Source organism: Hipposideros armiger, unplaced genomic scaffold (assembly GCF_001890085.2).
Source record: "Hipposideros armiger isolate ML-2016 unplaced genomic scaffold, ASM189008v1 scaffold_79, whole genome shotgun sequence".
NCBI classification, from domain to species: Eukaryota; Metazoa; Chordata; class Mammalia; order Chiroptera; family Hipposideridae; genus Hipposideros; species Hipposideros armiger.
In genome coordinates, this window is record NW_017731429.1 from 1,951,993 (window position 1) to 1,974,969 (window position 22,977).

Here is a 22,977-nt window from a genome sequence, read left to right on the forward strand (position 1 = left end):
CTCTGTTTTGTCACTGATTATGTTAATTGTATACAGTGGAGTAGTAGTTTTTAAAGCAAGAGATGGTTGAGATTATATTTTCAAATATTCAAGAATGAACTAACCACTTTGTGTGTAAATTTAAGCCTCTTCTTGGTTCTCCTTAAAAATGTCTGAAATAAAATGAAGGAACCAGAGTAAACCTCTTAAAAGAATCAGCCGTGATCCCTTGTGATCACTTGCATGATAGCATAAGAACTTCACTTGATATACAAAGTTAGTTTACTTTGATATGTCTTAGTCATTTTACAGTTTTAAGTTTTCCTATATATAAGTTGGCAAATTTGAAATTTTTTGGTCTAAATTACTTTGCCTGCTCTACTGTAGTAAGGTTTAAATATTGCAACTCACTGAATGGAAAAAGCTAAGCTTTTAAATAACCTTTAAAAATGAGCACATTAAAGGCTTTCCATACCAAAATACTCTTAAAACTTGTAGCGGTCAGTCTTATTTGCATTTATAGGAATTCTCCCTTTGAGTTAAAGCAAAAGTAATAGTAGTTTTCATCCCTGTCATCCTTCTTGTTTACTTACTTATGAGGAAGATATGAGTCTTGTTTAATTACAACAATTTGATATTTTTCTATTTTGTAGCCTCCTCAAATGGGAAATGTACCTGTAATGACACAGCCAACCTTAATATACAGCCAGCCTGTCATGAGACCACCAAACCCCTTTGGCCCTGTATCAGGAGCTCAGGTATTACTGTGTACATGTAACTGTTCTAATGTGCTTTATGTGGGAGGAATACAATGCTGAAAAATCCTTTCATACAACTTGAGAAACAGGTTATTAGCATTTTCCCACTTCATGGTGGATGTTATTTGCTTCATAGCTTTCTTACCTGAGAGCTTTTAGGAATATTATTTGGAAGGAAAGGGCAAGCAGATTACAGATATCAAAGATGGAGAATGCTTGATAACTTGCAGTCGGTGGATCCAGAGGGCGGTTTTTCTGAGGTTAAGGAATCTGCTTTCTGTCCACGATTCTGGCGTGTCTCCTTTGTGGACCCTAAGGACCTTGAACTCCAAGCTCCAGTGCCTTCCCATTTGGAGTGCATTTGGTAATGACCTTGTTATTTCTTTCCCACTTGAATACATGTAGTATTACATTTGCCAATGCATATAATGTTACATTGCCAGAATTAGTTTGTGTTGATCCAGTCTGAATCTAGTCTGTATGTATTTCATAGACTAGAGAAGCACAGGAGATCCTTTCATTTTTCAGCTTTTTGGAATATTGAACTCATTTTAATAAATTGGGATTCCAGGGAGCACCGGTAACTGGGATTGGATCGTGAATTTAGTTCTGAGTAAGAGGTAAAAACCATGTTCTTTGCAATTCATGTATTTTCCCAGGTGCTTCTTTCCCCCCCCTTGTTCATGTTAAGGTAACCTTTTATTCCCGTTCCTTAATCACTCAAGTGTTTACAATAAAGATAACTGGGAGTCTGGGTAAATTGATGCAGTCAATTTATTAAGTCAGTCAATTTTTATGCATTTGTTTTTATAAAATGGGTTATGGTTCTTTATAGTTTTCTTTCTCTTCTTTTACCAGCAATAGTTTTAAATACTGGTTTAACTTGCTAAAGAAACATACTAGATTTTGGTAATATTTTAAGACGTTCATGATTTCCCTAACTATTAATGGAGATGTTTTCTGGAGACTATATGTCTTCTTTATGTCTGCTTTTTTTCTTTGCTTTTCATACTTTTAACTTTAGACATATATCATTTATTTTTAAAAATTATTTTTTTTTGCTTTAAGAAAGTAAGTGATAATAAAATGTATGTCAGAATAAAAGCTACAGTGCAGAGCTATAAATTTACTAGGAACCGCTGACTACAGAAGTTTTTTTCCTCTTTTGTGTGACTAAACCCTGCACCCAGTCTGGGTCTTGTCTTACAAGCTCCTGTCTAAAGAAACAGAATACTGTATATTGTTACCTTAAGCTTGGCTACTGCCTGACAGTTTACAAGCACGTTCACATAACATTGCCTCATTTTATTCTCAAAATAATCTTTAAGGTTGATGGGCCTGATATCACCATCCTGTTTTATAGATAAAGAAAGCGGAGCCTTGGAAAGGTTCTTCAATTAAATTGGTGAAATGCAACTGATTTCCAGGAATCCCTGGTCCTGGTTCAGTGCCCATTGGTACCATGCTACCTTTTTACTAATAGGACTGAGCCCATATGGCCCTACAGCAGCCCACATGTCTTCTTTTTATCAGAACCATTCTGCAAATTCCTTGGGTTTCCTTATAAACTACATTTATACATTCAGGATATAACTACTACAGTTGTCAAGAACATCCTCTATAGTTTTGGATAAAACTCTCAACCTTGAAACATTTTGTGTTTTTACTTTTTTTTCTTTTTAATAAGGTTTTTAAAAAATCTTAGTAAAATTCTACCTTAAAAAAATTGCTGACCCTCTAGCACCTGCTCTTAACCCAGGTTTTATATCCTGTTGCCTTTTAAAATCCACATAATTCTTTCATCGAAACACCAAAAAAGTGCAAGAATTTTCATGCGCATGAAAAGAAACCGTGAAAGAAATGTCTTTTCCTAATTACTTTATGCCAGAAGAGAATAGAATGAGAACAACAGGGTAATCAGTTTCTAGTTGAGAAGTCAAATTTGAAGTGAGCACTTAACTCTAAATATTATTGATTGAAAAGTATATGAAGCAATTACATTGATAACTAGAAAAAGGGAAAATTAGGTATCAGTGAAGTGGGTCAAGGAGGCTTTGTCTCCTCACACAGTCATTTTGAATCATTTGAAAGTCAGAATCTTAAATCTTTTAAAGTTACTTTTAATTCCTTTTCCCCCTTTGTTCTCCACGTGTCTCATCACACAGTCCCTCTAATTATTTGTCTGCTATCATTAGATCCACCCCTGTTTCTTTCTACAGCCTTCACCCAGGTTTGAACCTCTGTATCTCATGTTTATTTTACAACAGTCTCTGTGTTCCTTGCCTTTCTAATTTAATCCATTATATAGATACTGGCATGATCTTCTATAGGTAGTATTCATGGCATCTTATCTCTATACTCAAAAATCTAAGGAGGTGAATCTAAATATAACTGAACATATAAGATATCCCCTCAGCTTTCCTTTTGTCTTAAAAACTACCTCACGAAGTCTCCCTATTTGTAAGAATAATAATGAATAAACAGAATATTCAGATTCTACAATTCCTATGCCTTTACAATTCTTGATAAGTATCCAGTGTTCTGCTGAGATTGACAGAAGTCCTTCATCTGTATAAAATGGATTTACTCTTTACTCATTCTTTATTCTTTTCTAGTTTTGTTTCAGATCTGCTGAAATCTGAAGTTCTTTTCCTTATCCTGTGTTATTTTGCTTTATAGAACTAACATCACTTCCTGACATCTGTCTGTCTGTCCGTCCATCCAACCATCATCCATCCATCCATCTAGCAAGAGACTCCTGTACTATTTATCGTATTGCAGATTGTAAACCTCATAGAGGCAGGCTTCTGTGTGGCTCATTTACTTCTGTATTCCTAGAATAGTATCTGACTCATACTAGTTTTTGAACATTTATTTGTCAAATAAGTAAATCTGGTTGAAAAACTTACTTTTCCATTCATCTTTTTAATAACCATTGTAATCATTTATAGCAGTGTACAAAATTGGTTTAATTTATTGGAGATTAGTTCCTGTAAGCTAAAATATCAGATGTCTGTCACCTGAGGAATGAAGACACCTTTAATTTCACAATTAAATATTTTTAATAATTTAAAATTTGAACTATCTTTGAAATAGGTGAGATTTTTCTCATGCATTAGTTTTTAATGATTCTTAGCCAGTCCTTGGGTTAATTTTTGTCCCTGAATACAGTGCTAACCGTAACCAAAATAATTTTTCTTAATGAATTACCTTTTAATTGTTCTGTCATTATTTTGCTCTCTTTTTTCCAATTGGATTCAAAATTTCTTGGGGGCAGAGGACATCTTTTTGTACATTATAAAGTAAATGGTAGTTTAGATGTAAAATGAAATTTCATCAAAATAAAACCTTTTAATCAAATCGCGGTTCTATAGCTACGGTATTTCCAAAAATCATTCTCTGCTCCTTGAAGTGTTTTGGAAGCCATTACTCACCTAGGGCATAACCTGTAGCCCGGGTCTCTTGCTTGCTTACTATTAAATCAAGTTAATATTTTTGAGAATACCTCAGCCCTCCCAAATATGTTTATCTTCTTTCCATTTAGTGAGGCATTCCAAACAATGTGTTGTGTGTTCTACATTATATGTAGGTTACTCTAAGTGCTGCATTAGTGCCTGCTGGTGAGCAAGTAGCTAATACCTTGCAGATGGCTGTTAGCTCCAACTTTCTGTTCTTTAGGAAATTGTCTTCATTATAGTTTAATTTAGTAGATAACACTGTAGTATTGAAATTATACCTTTCTATACACTTAACCCTGTTCTCCCCATTTTTTGTGCTGGTTTGTTCTGTCATTTTTAGATATTTTTATGTAACTGCTAGTTCCTTAAATATGGCTATTAACTAATTCTGTTTCATGCCTGACATTGTGCCTGCCTTTTTAAAAAACATCTTCCTAGGTGTTTGACTACATGGAAAATACTAGATCGCTGTGGTTAATGCTTTTTCCCCTCTTCTGTGCTTCCTTAGCTTTGCTCACTGTTTGGTTGTTGCAGGTTATGAGTGCGTCTGTTTAACTTGGAGAGAATGGGGACTCTTACATCTTCTCTTACCTGGTGCTTTATATAAATCTTACTGGTACCTACTGGTATATAAATTGAAATGTCCATCGCTGACCAATAGTTTGTGTGCTCTCTGCATTTCAATATGCAGGTATTATGTTACTAAGCATGAAGACAGTTTTAATCTAGTTAGTTTGAGGGGTGTTTTTGAAAGTCACTGTGATGTGAAGTAACATTCTTTTAAGGAAGGTTATAAGGCAGTTTAGATGTTGTTGAAGATCTTTGCGGGGAAGAGTTGTGCTTGTTGTGTACTTATCACTTCTTCTGTGAGAAACTCACACTGATACATATCCATCTATTTTTTCAAAAGCAATGTGAAAACTGGAATATAACATTTGGGCATTTGATTTTTAAAATAAGCATATTAAAAGTTTCTTGATTGGTATTGGGAGTTTTTTTTAATGGAGGATTGTCAGCCTCGTTTATGGAGGATGTGGCTAAAGATGCAAAGTGGCTGCTATGTTTTTTTTGTAATGGCTAATTTTAAGTAAGTCTGACATCAGTTAAATGTCTGAAAGGAAACAATGGCTTGTTGTGAGTGCATTTTACCCTTCTAAATAGGGGCACTGTTGGCGTTAGATATTGGAATAATTCAAGTCTTCAAAAAAAAATGGTCTTTTTCATGGCTTTCTTGTATGTAAGAACTAACGGCTCTCTTTGCCTTTGGGCGAGGTGTGTGTGTGTGTGTGTGTGTTGTGTGTTGTTTTTGTTTTAACTTTCTTGGTGTGTTAATTGTGGGTGTTGGCAGTACCTCTTCTGTCAGCTGATCTGACCAGCTGGATTTCTGTGAAGTTGCGCCTTGTCAGTAGTGCATTGTGCTCATTCATCCTTGTCTAGTAGAAGATACCATGAGGAAATTTACTTTGGGAATTGGGATTTAATACCATAGCTGAGAATGGTTCTGTAGTCCCCAGGGTACACCAGAGTCAGTCAAAACAAAAATTTGAGGAGTCGCATCTGGTGACCAATATTGTTAATAAGACAACCTGTAGAATAAGACCATTTTAGTGGTTTCTTTTTGCTGAGGACATTTTTTCTAAAAGGTAGAAATCCAATTGAGAAGAAAATTGTATTTCTTGTTTTAAAACCAGAATATATTTGTAAAGTTTTGAGTGACTGAGAAGTTTTGTAAGATCTTCATGCTGAACATCAGTGACCAGGTAGAGCACTGTGTGCATAGAAAGCACAAGGGGTGTCTTGACTGTCTAATATTTACTAGAGACGTCCCTTTAAAATTTTTTTTCTCTACTTTAACCTTTTCCTATATGTTAAATATAGCCGTTAATTCTAGGTGAGTTGAAATTAATTGGGATGGCAGATATTTGAGAGGAAACAAAGCACCAGCCTTGGAGTCAGCAGAAATGCATTCGAGTCTGTTATTAGTGTCCTAGGGCTACTGTAACAAAGTGTGCCACACACTTGATGGCTTAAAACAACAGAAATTTATTCTCGCACTGTTCTGCGAGGTTAGATGTCTGCAGTGTCAGCAGGGCCATGCTCCTTCCAGACCCCCTAGAGAAGCATCCTTTCTTGCCTCTTCCAGGTTTTGTAGCTCCAGTCACTCCTTGGTTTGCAACTGCCACACTTTAATTTCTGCCTCTGTTACATGGCATTCTCACCCTGTGTTTCTGTCTTCACGTGGCATTTCCTTCTTATAAAGACACCAGTCATTGAATTAGGGCCCACCCTAATGACTTCATCTTAGCTTTATTACAAATGCAAAGAGCCTGTTTTCAAATAAGGTCACATTCATAGGTACCTGGGAGTTAGGACTTAGACATACATTTGGGGGTACACAATTCAACAGTTCCAACCTGACTTCTCACTAACTGGCGTTTCTGGGCATATTGCCTATTAACTTTGATGAGCTCAGTTTCTTTATCTATAAAACGGTGATTTTACCTTGAGTACTTTATAGGTTTGCTGTAAGGATCAAATGAAAATAATTTGAAATAGACTTAGGAATGTGGAGCTTTGTGGTATTTTTTTGTGATTGTTGATGATTACAAGGAACTTCTTCGCTTGGTTTTAGAAGAAAATTCTGTAAGGTTGCCCAATTTCCAGAAATTGTCCTTATTCCCTGAGTTGTCCTTATTCCCAAATTCTAACACAGTTTGTGTTTCTTTCATGCATTACAAATTATCTTGAGTGTAAATGATTCATAGTTCATTATTTTGAAACCTTAATTATGATTCACTGTTACCTGGCGACCTCAGGTAAACACATAGATAGGCTAGGGCGGTCATTGGAGACTGGGGACAGGGCCGCCTAGCTGAACATGGTTTGCATTAGGGCCTGAATTGTCCACACGGGTCATGGGCTGGGACATTGTTCACAGGAACCAGACACATCACTCTCCAGGACTATATTAGCAGCACCTGAATTGAGGCAACATTTGTAGAGGTGGTGTTACCCTGAAGTACCAAGCTTTATTTTACAATAATTAAAATTTTTATTTGGTCCAATTTAATATAGTTTATAAGCTGTCTAATTTGTTTTGGGGGGAGGGGCTAATCTTTTTTGAAAATGTTTAAGTCTAAGGAACTGTCTCCTTAGACATTTTCAGTGGCAGCCCAATATATAAATCAGGTAAAAACAGGCAGCCTCAAGTTCATATATGGAATACAGTTTGGATTGTTGTGTTTTTTTTTTAATGAAACAGAAATGCTGTATTTCTAATAAATATCAAATAAGTGGTACATTGCAGGTGCATTTAAATTATGATTTTGCCTTGTAGTACCAGTTGACATAAACCTTGGCTTTTCAATTTCTTTGGTTTCAAGGGGTGAGAATTTGAAATTTAATATGAATCAGCAGTGAACACTTTATTCAGATAAACTGAGTCAGTTTTCATGATTCCCATTCATCAAATGGAACTTTAAAAAGATTTCCCTTACCCTTGGAAGCACTTCTGATATTTGGAAGATGTTCATTTTTTAACATTAGGTCAGTTGATGTTTTCACCCATGAGTTTAAAATCTTGTGATCTATTTCTCTCTTCAATTTGGTTTGGTTTAACTCTTTTGTCAATTTAAGTTGCCATAATTCTAATGAAGTGAATTAAATGCCATCTTGAATAACATAGTTTTTCTTTGTTAACAGTTTTAAGTTATTGTAGACTCAAGCAGTCGTCTTCAGTTTTAGAGGGGTTTGGATAACAGCATACCTTCTAAGAGGGATGTTTCTATATCACTGTCTAGCGCCCCCTAAGTCAAGATGAGCAGTGCTTCGAGGGTGACAGGAGTAATGCTGGCATAACTGGTGATGTTTCTGATGGGCAGAAGCCCAAGAAGAAATTATCAGAGGGACTAGATTCAACCTACAGGGCAGGCCCTCTACCTTTAACAGTAGAGAAATCCTCTCTTTTAGCCACACTTCACAGAGACAGCTGAAGAATAGCATTGTCTTTAATGTAAAATATTGGAATGCCACACTGTATGTTTATATCCCTATGCAAGTGGGTTCAAATGTACCACTAATAGCCTGGCTGTATTCTAAACATTTCCAGGAAACAACTTACTATTCCATGACTCAGTCTTATAGCTGTTGTCTCTGTGGAATCCTATTAAGTAGAGCCGTTATTTCTAAATGTTTTTATTGCACAGCAGTATCAGGAAAATATTCTTTAAACGTGTACTCTCAGTATACGTATGTTTATATTTATATAGTCCTACAACAATATATTAGGTACATTAAAAAACATGTAAAAAATAGAAATATTAAAAGGGTAAAAAATTAAAGAGAGTCCTAATATTTTCTTCTAATATCCCACTTTGGAGACCATTTTTTATACAGAGCTTATTTTGTCACCAAAAATCATTTTCTTTCAACACATAGAATGCTTACTATGTGTAAGTGACTGCTAGTTGCTGAACAAGAGACAGGTAAAATATGTTCCCTACACCTGAGGAGCCTAAAGGTGAGTATAAAGGGATGCACAAGTGACTGGTTGATGGCAGAATAAAACAACCCTTATTAGAGTAACACAGAGTGCTGGAAACACAGCGGAAGAGCAAGAGCAACGCAGACTCGATGCCATTTGAGCTGGGCCTCTTGTAGTATAAGAATAGATGAGCATTTGATTGTAGGTGGCAGGGAAGGTTGAACTATTTGAGTGACTCATGTATGCCAGGATACGTGCTGGGTGCTTTATGTATTTTTTTATTTTATTCTCAAGACAGTCATAAAAGAGGATACAGGTGTTGGGTCTAGATATCTAAACTCCATTTTATGAAAGAGCCGGGATTAGATTCAGTTCATCTTTCTACACAACTGCTCCCAGGCAAAGGAAGTGCACCCATTTTTCTCCTCAGGTGCTGACATTGCTTCTCCAGCCAAGACAGGAGTCTCTGCAGCATTGCTGTTGTTATCCGGGCTTTTGGGTGACTGAAAAAGTCACTGTAAAGATGGGGCAAAGTAACTTCTTCTTGAAGAATTTTAAGTACAGCCAATGATATGTCCAAAGTTTATCCTTAAATAGCCAATCCTTTATTCTACCATAACTTTCAATTTCACTAGTCTCACTTTCTGAGACTGCTGTAACCTGGAATTTTATTTCTTTGGTGCCATTTTTATTTTATGATGTTTAGTGTATCAGTAGAATTATTTTTTATAATTGCTTTATCCTAGGTATGTTTGCCTTTTATTAAAGTTAACTTATGATGTCTGTACTATGTCTTTTTTGTGCTAAACACCCTCTACAACCAAAAGCCTTTGCTCTGGAGATCAAAGCAAAGATTTGGGGTAATGTTAGAATTATTTTTTCATTTTCACATTTTTTTAAAGGTTGATTGGAGGGGAGGGGTGCAGGAATTTCAACCAAAAGTTGCCATCATTAATTACTTGTAAATTTTAGTATTTTTATTTATATGTTGCTCTTCTCTCACTGCTTCTCAGTATTTCATTTTCCTATAAAGTGAGAAGGGACACTATGTATGTCTGTGTTAGATTAACAAGACTGACCACTTTGTTTAAAAGGCATATTCAGTTGTGGTATAGGTCACTTTAATTTGAATAAATTGATAGCTGTACTAATTTTTTTAGCTCTGCGGGAATTTTGATATAGAGAAAATTATTTGAAGTAAATGCGTAAAAGGCTGTTTTTGTTTGTTTTGTAATGGCATTTTTGTGGTGGGATTTAACTGTAATGCTCAATTATAATTAGTCTTGTGGTAGCTTGTAAAATGTGATTTTACAATTAATAATAGTTGGATTTTTTCATTTTTTAATTTCTAATTCGCCAGTGCTTAGCATACCTACATGTTCTTTTAATGTACTCACAAGAATGATCAGTAAAAGAGTATCAGCCCTGGTAATTTCAGGAGACTTCCGCAGGCTCTTCAAATCCTGCTGCTTCTCACCCACCAGGATCCTATTGCCTCTTCATGCTCGTCTGTTCTTGCCACTTTCCTGGAGCACTAATTGTGCTATTGCAGCATATTTTCCTTCCTTCTCTTTCCTCACTTACTCTCTGAGCTGACTACTTTCTCACCAATGCATGGTGCGCCTGTGCTTTGGTCCAGGTGCCAGGAAGGGGTGGGACCAGATGGTCAAGGGCTGCTGTGTGGCCCTGCCCTTGACACTCTGCAGTCAGCCAAACCAGTCTGGGCCACAGCCTCATCTACTTGAGATGGGTATTGATGGTATAAAACTTACTGCAGGAATATTAAGCTCTATTTTCTCATGTTTTGATTTAGCTATAGGTTTATAGATGTGAGACATACGTACGTGTAATTATTTTGCCAATTTAAGAGTAGTAGTAGTAGTAGTAGTAGTTAGAAACCAGCATTTACTCTCCCAAGGAAAATTGATCCTCTTCAACATTATTTATAAGCCTGTAGGACTTCTCTCTAGCAGCGTGCTCATATATTGGGATGAATAAAAATGTTGCCTTTGACCATATTCTTCAGGAGCATCTTCCTCCAGGACTGTCAGGTCTTCAGACTGTTGCTCTCATGAAAACATGTGATTTAAGAAGACATGTTAGTGTGGGGCTCGCATAGGAGACTTGTGATTTTGGATGCTCTCTGCTGTAAGCAAGGTTTTTGTTGTTTTTGTTTTAACTTCAAGTGAAAGAAAAAATTTGTTTTGAAGGAAAAACTAGTTAATCTTAGACTTCCTCCAGATCAGTGACTGATGATCACTTTCCACTTGATCTTAGTCAAAAGGCCGAGAAGCAATTGATGATAGCTTTACTCAAAGCCCTTCGGCTTCTGAATGGTTATCCATGGTTGATCTGAATGGGGAGGAGGAGACGTCTTTCCAATTAAGTTGCACCTTAATCTGTCTCTGTATGGATATTTGAATCCCCAAACCCAGACATGCTGCCCTGTCCTCCCATCTGTAGCTGCATGTGTAATTCCATCATCCTTCCCATTGTTTTTGAACATTTATTTCTGAAAATAAGGTAAATGACTCAACCACTCCTATAAGTAGAGATGATTTCTAAGCCTATAAATTGAACTTGGCATCCAAAACAACAAATTGCATATACTGGTGATGTACTATTTGCTGGAAGTCATTGGCTATTCATCCTCTGTACTTTTTTTTTTTTTTAAGTAAAAAGATAGAAATGAGATCACTTTGGACCAGCAAAGACAGATTTGGGGGCTTAAAATCCTTAACAGGATTTGAATGTTGAAGTATGAATTGAAACTATTTCCACTTAGTCAACTTTGATTTAATGCTTATGAAAGGACAGCTGATTTTGTAACAGCTCAGTGCTTGCATGACTCTGCAGTCTTGTGCAGAGGGAGGAAAACAAATTAAAAGTTTGTTTCAAACTAACGTGGCTAATGATTGGTTTGAAATACTGAAGGAGATACCTATATGAAAATGAACATCTTGGTTCTTGAGGAACTGTCTTTCTTTGAGGGAATAAAGTTACTGAATTCAGTCTGCTTGCCTTACTGTATATTCAAATTAAATGATAGAACATTCCAAGAATCAAGCAAACATATTCAAGCAGGAAGCAGAATCAAAAATCTTAAGTTTAATTCTCTCTATTCATGGCCATATGTGGGCAGTTAGACTAAGTGACCTTAGAAGCATACGTGTCAGCTCATGGCTAGATAACCAGGCAGGAACCACCTCTATGTGCAGGAGTGTGAGCACTGAGACAGGACTTTCCACCTCTTGTGGGGAAGGAAGGAAAGAATGTTGGAGCTAGATGTGTTGAATCTGGACTGAGGTCAGAGTTTGCACAGCTTTTGACAGACAGCCTGGACAGGGAAGCCATGTTCCCTCAGTTTAACAAAAACAACATAATTATACACTTCTTCCCCTCCCCAGTCACACATAGAATAAAAGTCTTAACCGTGGGTCAGCTTATATCGACCTTTTTGGGTAAAAGACTATTCCTTTGGACTTTCAGAAACAAGAATTTGTTTTCTGAAAAATGCATGCCATTGGATACCCTTTAGCTTGACATGCAACTGAAATTTTTGTTTTAATCCATTTTCTACAAAGGCTGCCTTTATGTTTATTAAAGATGGCAAAACAAAAACCACTTCTTCTTTCATTACATTTCCTGCTTTCATGTTCTGTCATTCTGAGCTCTTTTTTTCTTTCCCTCTCTCTGTCTTCTTTTCCCCCAGCTGTCGGCAACATCCAGCCCCTCCAGTCACAGTCCTCACAGAGCCTCAGGAAAGGACCCTTTTGCAGAGCTCTCTTTGGAGGATTTCTTATAAATCACTTTAGGTATTGCTGCTTGTTGGGGGAGATGGGGACTTAAATACTTCAAAAAAATAATCATCAAACATTAAGCACCATTCACTCTTCTGCTTAGTTTCTTTAAAGGACTCCAGGTCCCCTCTCTTCCTCCTCCTCCTCTGTTCTTTGGGTGAAGAGTAAAAACATCACAATAGGATATAAGGACAAACAACTTTTGGAAAATATTTTTAATGTAATTAGAAGGTGTGAAATCAAAGGACCATCTCTCATGTTTGCACATAAGCATCCATTGCTCACAGCACATGGATGAGATCAAGTTACCACCCTTAAAAACACCACCCTTAAAAACTGTGTTTCAGTCAGTCCTAGAAGAATTATGGGAACAATACAATTTTACACATCGGCTTAGAGCTTGATTAGGAGCATCTCCAATTTTAATATAATGGCCAGAAATAGTGTGAAAACTGCATTTTAACAATTCTTTAAAGGGTTATATTTTTATTCTCGCCTTTTCATCTCAAAATAGTAACATTTCCCCTTTCCCCCCAACTGAAAAAAACAAACAAACCCAAGCTTCCTATTTTTTTAAATTAAGGGCAAGTGAATCCTTAGGCCCTTTTTGATAGAAGGATTCTGCATTTGCTCCACACTGCCTCTTTTTACTGGAAGACAGTGTAATTTGTTCTTCTTGGTGTTGTAGCCCCAGTGTACATACACCTTCTTTGAGTTTGTACTCTCCTGATTCAACATTTTATTAGCACTTCTACTTCAGTAATGTCTGTGGATGATCAATTTAAGGGATATCATGAAGTTATCTGAGTGAATAGTGACACCCAATTGAAAATTTTTCCTTTGTAGATCTTTCAGATTTTTGTTTATATTAGTAAAGAAATTATTTAGTAAATATAATATTACTATTCCCTTAATTATCTAATTTTATTATATCATTTGGAAGTAATATTTCAAATTTTGCTTTCCTAAAAAAGATTTTTACATGGAATATTTGTGTTCATGGAGAGATTTTCTGAACGTGTCATGGGAAAATTGTTCATTTGTCTTCTTCTACCCCTTGGTTTTTAGTAATAAGGAAGATATTCGGAAGGCCCTGTAATTATGCTTCAAGTATTGAGTTCTGGCACATGATAAACATAATACTGACTTTGTTTTATAATCAGGGTTTGTGATAAATATGCTATGAACACTTCTGGGCCAGTTGAATGGTAGAAGCCACAAAGCATTCTTATTTGTGAGAAGACATCCTACAGTGCAATGAATTAAATTATGGCTTTTTTTTTTTCCAGATACAGTTTATGTAACTAGATGGAAGAGAATGGAATTATTCCAAAAAAATCAAGTGCTCCAGCAGCAAATACTTAACTTCCAGCAAAATCCAAACTGCTGTCTCTTAAACTGTCTTCTTCCATTAGAATGCTACAGTAACCCAGTGAAGGCCCAGGAAGGAAATTGGGACTAGTCTATAGGAGAATGTATCAATACAGTTTATAAAGCCAAGAATTGCCATGATTTCCGACTAAGAGCTGTCTTTTCGGTGACTAACCCTTCAGTTCTTTCAACTCCTATTAATACCCATAATCAGTAACCTACCAAGAAACGCCCTTATTTGGAAAATGACATTTGTTTTTGAAAAGCTGGCTGGAGAGAAGAGTTCTGTCCTTGACTGTAACGCAACAGGCCTCTTTGGGGGACTCAAAATCATAACTCCTAATGTGCAGCATCTTTCTTTTCTCCAGTCCTCACAATACAGAAGCAGTAACTAAAGTTAACTTTTCTTTTTTTTAAAAAATATATATTCAGTTTGCAGTAGACATTCCTTAAGTATTTGTATTTATTTATGATTATCAATTTACGTAACATTAATATTGTATCAAACCTCCTTATGAAAATGAGTATGGATGTATACAGTATGTTTGATTTTTATCCACAAGAATGAATCTGATTCAGAATGCTTTTCAGCTGACAGAGCACTAAATATTTTAAGGCAAGTCCATAGGTCTGAATCGTATAAGAATTCTCAGTCCCTGTGGAATTTAGGGAAGCATTATAAATGCATTAATCTGTATAGTCAATTCTGTGCCTAGGATTTTGCAAGGGAACAGTTCACTGACTAGGAAAAGCACTACATTTTAAATTCGGCATTAGTGCATCGGGAAGGAAATTTACTGCTTTGTGCTTGGCATGTCATTATTTTCCATTTGATATTAGGGCCTTTCCAAAATGAATGTGAGGAATTGCTTTCACTTCAAGACTTTCCTTCTTCTCAGTAAAACTCTAGGAGGTGTTAATGGGGGGCGGGGGAAGGGGACAAAAATCCTTGAATCTTTTATTTGGCTCATGCCATGTTATGATCATGTACCTTTTAAATAAGGGGAAATAATATCTTTAAAGTTAATGTCTAGCCAAGAGTTTAGTTAACGAAGAAATAAACTGCACTGTTGATCGGTGCTTTGTGTAAATACATCTTAACATTTGGGTTGAGAGGGGCCTTAAGAAGGACAGTTTGTTGTAGGAAAGCAATTCTGTACATGAGTTTAAGCCTACTTGTTGCATTGTCTCTGCAGATTCTATTTTTGTTTACAATATTAAAATGTATGTTAGCAAAAATGGGTGGATTTTCAAATAAAATGCAGCTTCCACAAACTTTTGTTATGTTATTCTGGTGTGAGGTGCATTTTCTTTTTTCCTTTATCATCAGTATCATTATTTTTTTGCTAATGAAAGTATATGCAGGTAACTATATTTGCTGATTTAATAAAATGTAAAATTACTTTCTGTTTTAACTTAATTTCCAAAAAAGATTTATCTTTGTACTTTTGGTTACCTTCTAAGTCTCTTATTGATAAACTGAACTACTTATTAAAATTGTTCATTTTTGTCTTTTGATCAGATGCCTTTGGTCAGGTAAGTTTAAGGAGGAAATGCTTTGAGTTTGACATATTGATGCATGTGATTATGTCTGCCAAAGAAACCTCTGACTGTATCATGTTTCATACTGAATAATAAATAGGATTCAGAGTACATAATAGAGGGATTAAAAGCTTTGTGCATTGATAAATGTTTGCATAATTTTTGCCATGGTTGGAAAAAAATAGTCTTTAGCCAATATATACTTTGTTAATTTTACCAGTTTTTAAGTTTCACAATTATTAAACCATTTTCTTATAAACTTGGGAAATTGTACTTTTGTAAGTTAACTTCCTTAACATTATCACAGATGTTGATTTGTTTCTACTGGTGTTTGAGTGAATGTTATATTCAAGGTCTACAGCTTGTTCCTTTTATATTACCTTATTTTTTTTAGTATGTTTCAGTTTGTGAAGATGCTGCATAAACATTTCCATCTATTGTTCGAACAACTTTTGGGCTTGTTGGATAGGTATTATCCACATTTTACTCATTTTACAGATTAAAATCAGGAACTAGAAAAGGAACTTATTCAGATTGATAAGCTAACAGGCAGAGAAACCGCTTCTTTGGTTTCATGGTTCATTGTTCTCTCTCTGACCTGCTGTTGTTAATTCAAATGTATAAACTGAAAAGGGAATTGTCTTCCCTCTGTTGTCTAGACTGGTGACCATTCTTTGTTCCCAGATGGTCTTCTCCTGTGGTTCACATTTCCTGCCTCCTTTTCTGATGCCCAGACATCACTGACAAGGAAACATACAAAACATATGATCATTTTAACTTTTATCAAAGTACAACAAATGAGGTAATAAGCTGTTGAATGCATAACTAAATCAGGTTATAAACCTGTAAATGCCCAGACCATCTTACTAGCCAACTAGCAAAGTTGGTGGTGGCAACAGAGAGAGAGAGATTATTATTAGCAGACAGCAGCTATACCCATCCCAAATCATTTTCAATATAATGTTTGCTTTTGATTTAACACCTTATTATTCAGTTTTTTAAGTGATCCTTTTTTTAACCAGCAACTATGAGAATCCATAATTAAGAGGACTTGTTAGACAAGAAATCTTTTACTTCTCTACAAGCCAACAAAATATGACCCTGGAATGGGATAAGTCTCTCCTTGAACTAAAGTATTTCAAGGCCTTTCTCTGTTCATCATCATCAACAAACGTGTTCCAAATTCTGAGAATTCAGAGTACTTGTGCAAATGCTTATTCTTCAACACTGCATGGAGAAAAACAAAATGTCTTTATTCAAAATGAGTGTGGCTCCTGTGTGTTCAGCAGTAGTTGGGTCACAGAGTGTATGGAGAGGCCACAGCACTCAGCCAAATGAAGTTACTCTCCCCTTCCAGAAAAGGTGGCGCCACAACCTCCATTCGCAGCCTCAGCAGCAAGTTCAGATCTTTGTTCTGCCCCACTTGCTACCTTCCATGGGTCTGACTAGCCCTTCTGGAATTCTGCTGTCTGAGGAAGCTCTCAATGGGAAGGCTGCAGTGGTATCTTCCATGCAGTCTCCCAGAAAATCTCAAGCTCATTTCTTGCCGCTATTGGTGTGTCACCAATCAAATGTTTCTGTCACTAGCTGGTATTTCTAGTCTAATTTTGGTATAAGCACTTTAGTAAATGCCCCATTTGTTACTGATGTAGCACACAGGTGTGGTTTTTGTGCTGTGTGAAAGTACCCACATTGTCAACAGTTGTGTAAAAGTTCTTTCTGTGGTATTTATTTTGGGGCAGATGTGACTATCTTAAATCAAGGTAGATTAAACCGATTATAGGCTGACAGAAGGAGAGAAAAGCAAGAAGAAACTTTTGTGGAAACTTTGTTTCCTAGTAAGTTCTCATTCAAGTCGCTTTTGCTTTATCAGCTACAAAATCTAATTCCAAAGTTGGTTTTGAAATGAAAATTGCAATGTAAGAATCCCCTGGGGAGCTAACCCTCCCCTGTCTGGTCACAGTCAGACACCCTGCCTGTCTCCCTCTAGCCTGGGCAGTTGGCAGCAGTCCTGTACTACTGATAAACACGTGTTGAGTTATCTTGCCCTTGACTGAGGCTGTACAAAGGAAATATCCAGAGAAGCGAGCAGCCCCAAATCCCCTTCGCGCACCTGGACTCCAAGCTGTCTGCGCTAATGTGCAGAACTTAAATGGATTTCCTTAGCCTTTCAAGAACGCTTTACATGGAAGCATGAAGCACACTGCACTGCCCCTGCCAACTAGTTTAGTGGCCAACCGACTTCAAAGGCACAAAACGAAATCTGCTTTTCTCTGATCATTTATGTCCTGAAGTAGAGTCGGGACTGAAAAGCCCTACTTGCACATAATTATTGAGGGGCAGCTTCATGGGCCTGGCGGAGGCAGAGGCACTGCAGTAGGAGGATTCATTGACCTGTCGCACAAAAGCCTAGCACGCAGGTCTTAAGAGGTAGATGCAAGGAAGGCTACACCCATTACACTGGTGTTCATAACAACTGTTCCTAGGGGCTAATCGTTTACAACTACTGATAGGCAGAACTTAATTCATGATGGACAGAATTTGCATCATGTACTTCCAAAGTAGAAATGAAGGAATGATGGTTCACTTTGTTTTATAAGCTACAATAAATTAAATGGTGTCATACTGGCCTAAAAGAAACGTGAACAAAATGGGATGATGTAAGATGATGAGAAAATGTTATAATCTCTGTCCCCAGTTCCTGGCACAGAGCTCATAGAACTTTTATAATTTTTTAAGTGATAAGAGCACTAGGAGCATCCTTTGTTCTAATATTTCGTCTTTGACACCAGATCCTGACACAAATCCCTTGGAATTCCCCGGTGATAGGAATGTCTTTTGTTCTAATAAGGTGACTCTTGATGGGCACCAAAAAGACCTAGCCATGATTAGAGCTTGGAACTTTAAATCACGACCCCATCCTCCAGGAAGGGGAGAGGGACTGGATACTGAATTAATGATCATGCCTATGTGATGATGCTGCCATAAAAATCCCAATATTAAAGGTTTTGGAGAGCTTCCAGGTTGGTGAAATACCCACTTTCCAGGAGGGTGGTTTGCCCCAAATCATGGGGACAGAAGCTCCTGCACTTGGGCCTCTTCCAGACTTTACCCTATGTATCCCTTCATCTGGCTGTTCATCTGTATCCTTTATTATACCCTTTATTATATAATAAATGTTAAGTGTTTGCCTGAATTCTGTGAGCCATTCCAGCATATTATGGAACCCAAGGAGGAGAGAGTCACAGGAACCCTAATTTATAGCCGGTCAGTCATAAGTACAGGTGATAACCTGGACTTGGAATTGACATCTGAAGTGGGTGTGGGGAGCAATCTGTGGAACTGAGCCCTTAACCTGTGAGGCCTGTGCTAACTCTAGTTAGTGTGAGACTTATAGGACACCCACCTGGAGTTCTGTAATTGATGCGGGAAACCCATACATCTGGTGTCAGAAGTATTAAAGAGAAGATGCACTAGTTAATAAAGCAGTTTTACTAACACCGTAGTAAAAGCGGGGCAGAATTCTCTCCAGCATATACCAACGTAAATCCCAAATTAAAAAGGGTTCATGTAGGGAATTATACAGAGATGAAAGTACAGCTCACTATCTCAGATAGGAAGGGAAAAGATAAAACAGTTCACCAAAGAAGAAATAAAAATGACTAATGAAAAAAGTTCACCTTTAGTAATAACTGAAAATTTTAAATGAAAACAACAGTGCTTTCCCAGTGTAAGGCTGTTCTGAATGCTTTTATACATATTTGTTCATTTACTCAACCTTTGTTATACCTGTTGTATAAATGAGGGAACTGAGGCCTAAAGGACAGGGTAAGTCACTTACTGTGTGATCTTTATCTGCTAAGTGATGGAGCTGTTCTGAGCCCCTGTGGTCTGGCTCTAGGCCTGCTCATAAACACTTTGCTGTATACTGACTGGTGTAGGGGATGCCAGTTTGCCTGTCAAAAAGCATTTGTATATATAACAACATGGGCAAGAGTGCAGAGTTTGCTAACCTAAAGCTGAGGTGAGTATAAGCCAGTACGGATGGAAATTGGCTATAACTGGAAGTCTTGAGAGTTCCCTTTACCTGAAAACTACACTTATAAGAAGTTTACCCAGGTAAATAACCTAGGGATGGAGTTTTAGCTAGGCGACATGTCTTGAATTGCTGCATAGTGCGTAAGTTTAAAAAACAGGAATTGTCCATGTCAAAGAATAGGAGGCAGATTGGTGGGTTACTTCGCTCCCTAAAGCCGCCCCTGCAACACACAACATCCTCAGTTACAGGTCAGTCTGCAGCTGCAGGTAGTAGATAATTAGAGACGCAATGCAAATCTTATACTATCGTCCCATATGAGAGGCCAGTCTGCTCTACCCAACTCCGACAATCCCCAGGCCTACCAAAGGTAAGAAGAGACGTTTTGTAACCAACCTTTCTGGGTCAGGGACCCAGATCAAGGTGCTTCTGCCCAGTGCCTTTTGTACCAGTAAAACAGACTGAGTTTGGTAAAGTGGAGGAGAAACTATTCTTTGATCAAGGAATGGAGAAGGGTGAGACTATGTTCTAACGGCACCTTCTCCCCTACTCGGAAGGAGCCTTCTCCTTTTAGGCATGAATACTTATTCTCTGCGCTGGGTCCTCTTTGCACACGATGCCCCATTGCCATCTTGACTTTTGTGCTTGGCACCTTGGTCTTTGCGGTCGGGAAGCCTTTTCAGTTCCTGTAAGCAAGCATAGCTCGAAACATAATCTAGGTATTGAGAAACATTAGGGTGTTTTGGATGATAGCCCAGTGACATTTCCTCCCTCAGGGGAGGGTTTGTCTGCTGGAGGTGAGATGGAAGGAGGGCGTTGTCATCACTGAAGACAAAGAATGCTGGCCCCAGGTGCTTGGGAGGACAGGGTTCTTTACCAGTCACCCAATAGAAATGAGTGCCTTCCACTCATCATCGTTTTACTGTCCTGAGATTTAGTGAAAATCCCCAGGTGCCTTGTCCTGTATTATGGAAAGCCAGACAATCCACAAGGCATTTTTAGTTTCACATTATTCAAGCAGCTTCTCAGGCATGTTTTCTTGATTGCAAACCTTAGCATACACATTTTACAGCGTCCACACTTGATAATCTTCCCCGCCCCCTGGCAGATGTAGCTTCCTGAGAACTGTGGGTGTGACCCATCATATGGGGGATTCATGTGTCTGGCTGACTCTAGCCCTTGCCCTTCAATCCTGCACTTTTAACTATTGGAGTCCTTTAGTGTGTCTAGCTCACTGCTCAAGTATTCAAGGCCTATAACAGTTCCAACCCTGGACTTCTCTGTCCCGTTACCTATTTTACCTGTTTGATTCCTATCATGCCTGAGAGGGAAAGCTAGTGACTGACCATTTTTTAGGGGCATTGTGAATTGGACTCCCTTTCAGAAAAGCATAGAAATGTTTGTATTCTTTGCCATGTAATCCCGCTTCTGGAAATCTAAAGAACGTAATTCAAACTATAGAAAATATTGGGTTGTCAGGAAAGTCATGATGTATTTTTCTATGTTTTTCAATGTAAAAATGCGTCATGACTTTCCCAGCGACCCAAGACTTTATACAGAAGAATATCTGACACAGTGATTGAGATTACCAAAGGAACAATTGTGTGGAGTAAGAAAAAGATCAATGTTGAATCTTGGAGAACATCTTCATTATTAAAGGGTAGTCAAGGATTAATGGAGACCAGGAAAGAACTGTCAGAGCTGGAGAATAATCTGGAAAGAGATGACAAGGACACAATTGAAGTAGGGGATGGTCAGCACAAAGACTCAAACCTGCCCATTGTCCCCAGCAGTTAGGAACTTAAACCTTAGCCTTAGCTATATCTGGCTTCTGTCCCTGCCCAGGCAGGGACAGAAGCCAGATGACATGGAACTGAGGAATGGGAAGAAGGTAGAGGTATCAAGAAGGTTGGCTGTGAACTAAAAGAGGTAAAAGACAATAAGCAAAGGGCATATTGGCCCCGGAAGAGTTTTCTATAAGATGAAAGTAAATTCACTTCTTTGTTCATCCTCTCAACACATCAAGTGCCTTCTGTGAGCCAGGAGTTCTGGTGCAAGAATCAATAAACGACATAAGGTTCTGCTTTCATGGAGCTTACTTTCTTGTAAGGATAGGATATGAACAAGTATTTTATGAGTGATGAGTGCTATGAGAAAAAGAGTGAAGGGACAGAGTGATGTGAGCAGAACTTGGTGCTATTTTGTAGAGGGCATCCAGGGAGACCTCTGATGAGGTGACTTTTGAACAGAGACTTGGATGAAGCGAGAAAACAAGATGGTAAGATGTGGAGACTGGCTCCCCTTACCACGTATACTGGCAGAGGATAGACCAAAGATCCTAAGGGAATTGTGCTTAGCTTCTCTGAGAAGCAACGAGAATACCAGGGAGGCTTGAGCAGAGTGGGTAAGAGGGAGGTTGGTGGAGGCTGAGGTCAGAGATGTGGCGATCGGCCAGGGCTTTTCAGGTCATGCTGAGGTTTGAATTTCGTTCTGAGCTGGGACACCACTGTTAAGCAGAGGAGTCTTTAAAAACTTTCGTTGGTAAAAGGATCATTGTGGCTGCTATGTTGCGAATGGACTATAAAGAGACAAAAGAAGAAACGGGCAAACCCGTCAGGAGAGTATTGTAACAGTCCTCCAGCATGAGTAAAACTTAGGTCCTGTGAGGTGTCGCTGGAGGGGCCAGCCAAAGATAGAGACAATCAGAAAGAGAATGTGCTGGAGGTTGACTCAGATGGTGACGCAGAAGGCCCCTGAACCCTCCTCACACAGATGCACTGAATATACAGCTACACACAGAGCAACTACCTTTGAAAGAAATCCAGAAACTAACTGACTCATACACATCGGGTGAGTGAGAAAATACCCACGTCAGAAACGGGTAGGAAAGGCTGAGACTGATCTCACCATAACCCTGCCCCCAGCACAGCGCCATACAATCAGGAAGGAGCTCCCAATTCCAGCTCTTCCCTGAGCAGGGGAGGGTTTGGACCCCACATTTAGCAACACAGCCTTTAAGGCTCCCACCCAAGAGATGAGCCTCCCAAGCACCTAGCTGTGAAAGCCAAGGAGGCTTGCGTTTATGAGACAAGACTATAGCTCAAAAAGGAGCAGCTGTTAAGGATCTAATGTATAGCATGGGAAGTACAGTTGGTAACACTGTATTGTATTTTTGATTCGCAGTTGGGAAACCACATGTGTGGAGGGCTGACTTAAGTTCCATGTGGATTTTTGACGGTGTGGGGGTGTTGACGCTCTAATCTTTGCTATGTTCAAGAATTGTAGAAATGAAATTTGCTGAGAGTACAACTTAAATGTTCTCACCCCACCCCCTCCAAAATAGGTAAATATATGAAATGATGGATGTGTTAACTCAATGGGCATAATCCTTTCACAATGTATACTGTATCAAATCATCACATTGCACACTTTGAATGTCTTTACATTTTGTCAATTATATTTTGATAAAGCTTAAAAAAGGAAAGAAGGTGCTAATGGCATTAATTAGAGAAGAAGGAGTTAAAGAAGCTTAAAAAAAGATGCAATGATA

The 22,977-nt window shown here is 38.0% G+C and overlaps 1 protein-coding gene across 20 annotated transcripts in view; it reads left to right on the forward strand.

The window, feature by feature from the left end:
- Positions 1–15,539, forward strand: part of PICALM (phosphatidylinositol binding clathrin assembly protein) — a 97,754-nt gene extending 82,215 nt beyond the window's left edge. For 14 of the 20 annotated variants that reach the window (XM_019643478.1, XM_019643481.1, XM_019643479.1 and 11 more), the window contains 3 exons: positions 633–737; positions 12,391–12,493; positions 13,768–15,504. In XM_019643478.1, the coding sequence (XP_019499023.1) occupies positions 633–737; positions 12,391–12,483 (198 nt within the window). In that variant the 3' untranslated portion in view covers positions 12,484–12,493; positions 13,768–15,504. Of the gene's footprint in view, positions 1–632; positions 738–12,390; positions 12,494–13,767 lie in introns of all 20 variants that reach the window. The other 6 variants (XM_019643489.1, XM_019643491.1, XM_019643496.1 and 3 more) reach the window with 2 other exon arrangements.
- Positions 15,540–22,977: the final 7,438 nt, after the last annotated feature.